Source organism: Triticum aestivum, chromosome 1A (genome assembly GCF_018294505.1).
Source record: "Triticum aestivum cultivar Chinese Spring chromosome 1A, IWGSC CS RefSeq v2.1, whole genome shotgun sequence".
NCBI lineage: Eukaryota > Viridiplantae > Streptophyta > Magnoliopsida > Poales > Poaceae > Triticum > Triticum aestivum.
In genome coordinates, this window is record NC_057794.1 from 243,812,823 (window position 1) to 243,817,281 (window position 4,459).

A 4,459-nucleotide genomic window follows, 5' to 3' on the forward strand; every position below is an offset into this window, starting at 1 on the left:
TCAAATCCATGCCACATCAGCTCAAAACCACCAAAGTAATCTAAGGAACGAAAAATATTCGGTTTCAACAACTGAGAGACTAGGTTTTACTGTTCTGAAGTTGAGGGACTATTTCTAAACTATCGATAAAGTTAAGGGACAAAAAATGTACTTCTCCCTAAGAATAATATGCGTGTATCTAACCAGCTGATTTCAGCAAATATAAGCACTGACAGCAGTAGCAGCATCTAAAGCACTGCACCTGTTTAATACTAAAGCACTGCACATGCCAATTTTCCTACGACTTGCAGAACAAAGGAGGATTGCATTCTCTTATTCATGTACTGCTGTGAAGAGAAGCAGGGAAACTTTTTTACCAAACGAAAACGAAAACGGAAGCATGTGCCAAAAATCCTCTCTAAAACTCTTTAGTCCCACTCGTCGCCGACGATGATGTCTTCCTCGTCTTTGGGTGGCCGGACGACGGTCACCACCTCCGCGGCGGCCTGGCTAATGCCTTCCTCCAACAACTTCTTGCCCCTCTCCACCACCAGCTTCCCTCCCTTCTCCAGCACGTATATCCCCTCGTCCACCACCTCCTTCCGTTTCCGGTCGGCCACCACCAGCACTCTCTCGTTCTCCGCCGACCGCCACGGCAGCACCCGCCCGTCCGCCAACTCGATCACCACCGCCTCGTCGGCCACCGCCATGACTGGGGCCCAGCCCGGCAGCACCGCCCAGCGCGCCCACCCCTTGTCCACCTCCACGATGCCGAGGTCCGCGTCCGTCTGGCTCCTCCTCGGCGCGAGGTCCACGGCCTTGACGCCGTCTGTTTCTTTTACAACCGGCAGCAGCAGCACGATGGACGCCTCGGAGATCTCGCCGTACATGAGCCGCACCACCGGCACCGCGGGCCGTGCGTCGATTTCGGCCTCGAGCTCCTCCACCTCCTCTCCGGCGGCCTTCTTGATGGCCCTCTCAATCTCGAGCTCCACCCGCGCCCTGGCCGACTCGGTCTCGACCACGTCGAGCGAGCGCTCCAGCTCGGGGATGCGGTCCTCGTTGGCGATGGCCTCCCGCGACAGCCGGAAGCGCGCGTACGCGAGGCAGTCGCCGGCGGAGTGCCTGTCGAAGGCGTCCCATCCTTCGTCGCCGCGGCGCTGCGGGAAGTCCTTCATAGAGCGCGCGAGCTCGCGCACGCCCTTGGACTCGAGGCGCCTCTCGATGGTGTGCTTGGTGGCGACGATGCGCTGGCGGGCGTTGAGGAAGCGGAGCTCGTACAGGAGGTCGGGCCCGCCGTAGGAGTCGAAGTAGTGTAGGAGATCGTCGGGGAAGTCGTCGGAGATGAGGGAGTCGCGGACCTGGGAGGCGACGACGAGGCGGTTTTGCTCGACGCCGGACATGCCGGTGGCCTCCTCGATGGAGGCCGGGGTGAAGCCCTCGCGGGAGAGAGAGGAGATGAGGGGCGCGTACTCGTACCAGCGGCCCATGCGGTCGCGGAGCACGGCGAGGCGCTCAGTGAGGTCGAGGTTGCGGTAAGTCTCGGGCAGGGGGTTAGGCGGCGGGTGGAAGGGCTGGTACAGCTGGCCCGGCGGGGCCGTCGGTGGAGGGGTGCGGGGGAGCATTCCACCGCCGCCTCCCCCTCCGCGGCCCCCGCCGCCTCCGCCGCTGCCGGGGAGGATGAGCTTGCCGCCGTTCGGGGGGCTGCCCCGGGGTCCACCGCCTCCGGGGAGGATGAGTGCGGCGATGGTGTAGGTGCATCGACGCCGGCGGTGGTGGGCGGTGGAGAGGGGCTTGCGGTGGCGCGGGCCGGTAGAGGCCGCCGGGTGGGGGTGGGAGACGGAGAGCATGGTGGTGATAAGGTGAAGGGAGGAGCGCAGAGGAAGCAGGGGAGCTTATCTCATCTGCTCTCGTCTCGGGGAGGGAATGGCAGAGGAACGGGATTCGGTTAAGTGTTGATTCGAGTGAATTGCAAAAAACCACCACATTTAAAGTCGAAGCATCCAATTGTCATCATATTTGTTGCGCGTCCCAAAAATCCACCACTTGACTTGTAAATTTTCTCAATAAAAACAAATGACCGGTTTGTCGCAGTTAACACGATTTCTGACTAGGCTCGCCCACCCGTCAGGTGCCACGTGGGCGAGGCCAGACGGCGAGTGAGTTGACGGCCGTTAGGGCACGCGGTACAAAACAGAGCCCCCACTCCCCGCCGCTCACACTCCACTCCACTCGCACACTCTCTCACTCTCACTCCTCTGCTTTGTCCCCTGTTGCCGCCGTCGGAGTTCTTCGCCGCCGCCGGAGGCACGGTTCCCTCCCCGCCGTAGAAGATGCCGTCGTGGAAGGATGGAGAGGAGAGCAGCGATGAGGAGGAGCTGCTCGGCATGGATCTGGAGCAGCACTGGGTAAGATATATGCTTTGCACCTAGGGTTAGGGTTAGGGTTCAAGTGTTCTTCGATTTAAGACCATGTTTGGAGCAGTTCCTATCTTTTCTGCGGTTCACTAGTGTGCTACAATGCAGGCGAACCCTGGCACCACTATAGATGCATCCTTCTGTGGTAGAGTTGCAGATGCAAGCATCACATGTAGACTGCACTTGGCCCCATGCATGAAATATGTTGCATTTGAAGGAAGGGACACTGGGAGGAGGTTCTATGGATGTGTTGTTCCTCAGGTCAGTAAATTCAGTGGTAGTTAGTCTGCAGATTCAGTTAACTGTGTTATTGGTAGTTAGTCTGCAGTAAATTCAGTTAATTTGGACTATCTGCAGTTGCAACAATCAAATGTTAGTTTGTATGCAGTAAATTTGCACTGTTTGCAGTAAATTTGGTAGTTAGTATGTAGTAAATTTGGACTGTCTGTAGTTGTTGTCAGTAAATTCAGTTAATTGTGTTAGTGGTAGTTAGTCTGCAGTAAATTCAGTCATTTTGGACTGTCTGTAGTTGATGAAACATATTTTTAACAGTGATTTTGCAAGCATCAGTTTGTGTCAGTAAATGAAACATGTTTAGGACATTGATTTGAACTTGAAGTTTCCTGAATGTCTATTGTATCTGCAAGTATGACTGAATCACTGGATATCTCATCTATTTTATTTTTGAAGTTAGCATCTTTATTTTCTAATACTTGATGCAGGATGGTATTGACTGTGGAGTTGCTCAGTGGGTTGATGCCCCATGGCCTTCTATTCTGCAAAGATGTTTGGAGAAGATATGGGAGATGTTTCATGAGGAGAATTGTGGCAGAGTGATTGGCCATGCTAAGTATAAGAAAGAGTTGGACAAGGTGAACAAGCAGTTGGATACACTTGGGGATCAGTACAGTCAGCTGGTTGAGGAAGTCACCAAGATGTTTGATTGGGCAGATCAGAACAACAGGGTCATGAGTGATGAAGAGTTCAAGCAGAAGCAGATGGATGTGGACAAGGACATGGAGAAGCTAGCTATCAGCAAGGAGAAGTATAGTGCTGACTTTGGCAAGATGAAGCAGATGGAGAAGCTGGCTCAGGAACTGAAGGAGGTGAAGTGCATTCTTAGGTCTCAGGGGGAGATCATTAGGAACACAAGGAAGGAGAGGGATGAGATGAAGAAAGAGAGGGACTGGCTGATAGAGGAGAATAAGAAGCTGGAGTTTCTGGTGGGTGATCTTATGAAAGCTGGTCATGGCAACAAGGACAAGCTTGCCAAGATCAAGTCAATCCTTGATGAGTGAACAATGTTGTTCATCACCTCAGTTATGTTAAGCTAATATGTGGCCTTGGAACAATATAGCTGGCCTTGGGGTTGTATATTTTGGGAATCCCCTAGTTATGTAATGATTGTGATATTTATCTGCAAAACTACCTCCAGTTAATTTATGTAATGTATGTAATGACTAGCTGCAAAACTGCCCCAGTTATGTAATGTTGTTAGCTTTCTATAGTAAGAGCTATGCTATTATGAATCTGCTTCTTTGGACTACATGGTGAATGGTCAAGACCAACTGGGCATGGTCAAATTGGGCAAATGCTTACATGATGTAAATTGTTGATCACATAAAGCACAAAGATATGCATTTAACCTATAGGGTACAGAATCCTAATAATCCAAAAATATGCATAGTGCACTCATCATCTAGGATTTATTACATTGCACTCATCAACTGATTTGATACATAGATAGATAGCAAGATAGATCTAGGAGCAGTGAAACTTAACATATCATTCATCTAGGTACAGAATCCTACTCCACCTCATCCTAGTAACCTGAAAAGGATGGAAATTGGCCCTCCTCCTTGCCCAGTAGATGATATCAACATCAGTAGGGTTGGAGCCAACTGGGAATGCCTCCACGAACTGCTCCATGTCTTTGTGGTTGCGTGCTGCAAGGATCCGCTGAGCTAGTTGCCTTCTCTCCCTCCTTCTTACCTCTCTACGCCTGGCCCTGGGCACCTGTTCTTCTTCATCGACAACCTCTCCAAGATCCATCTCTCAAAGGG

The 4,459-nt window shown here is 52.0% G+C and overlaps 1 protein-coding gene across 1 annotated transcript; it reads right to left on the bottom strand.

Moving 5' to 3' along the window:
- Positions 1-158: 158 nt before the first annotated feature.
- On the bottom strand, positions 159-1,938 carry LOC123044329 (rubisco accumulation factor 1, chloroplastic). The gene has a single exon (XM_044467037.1). It carries the CDS (start codon positions 1,827-1,829, stop codon positions 408-410), a length of 1,422 nt encoding a protein of 473 aa, XP_044322972.1. The 5' UTR covers positions 1,830-1,938; the 3' UTR covers positions 159-407.
- Between the last annotated feature and the right edge of the window lie 2,521 nt (positions 1,939-4,459).

Bases quoted from the DNA above. Each gene is read 5' to 3' on its own strand.
- LOC123044329 (XM_044467037.1), bottom strand. From the start codon at position 1,829: ATGCTCTCCGTCTCCCACCCCCACCCGGCGGCCTCTACCGGCCCGCGC.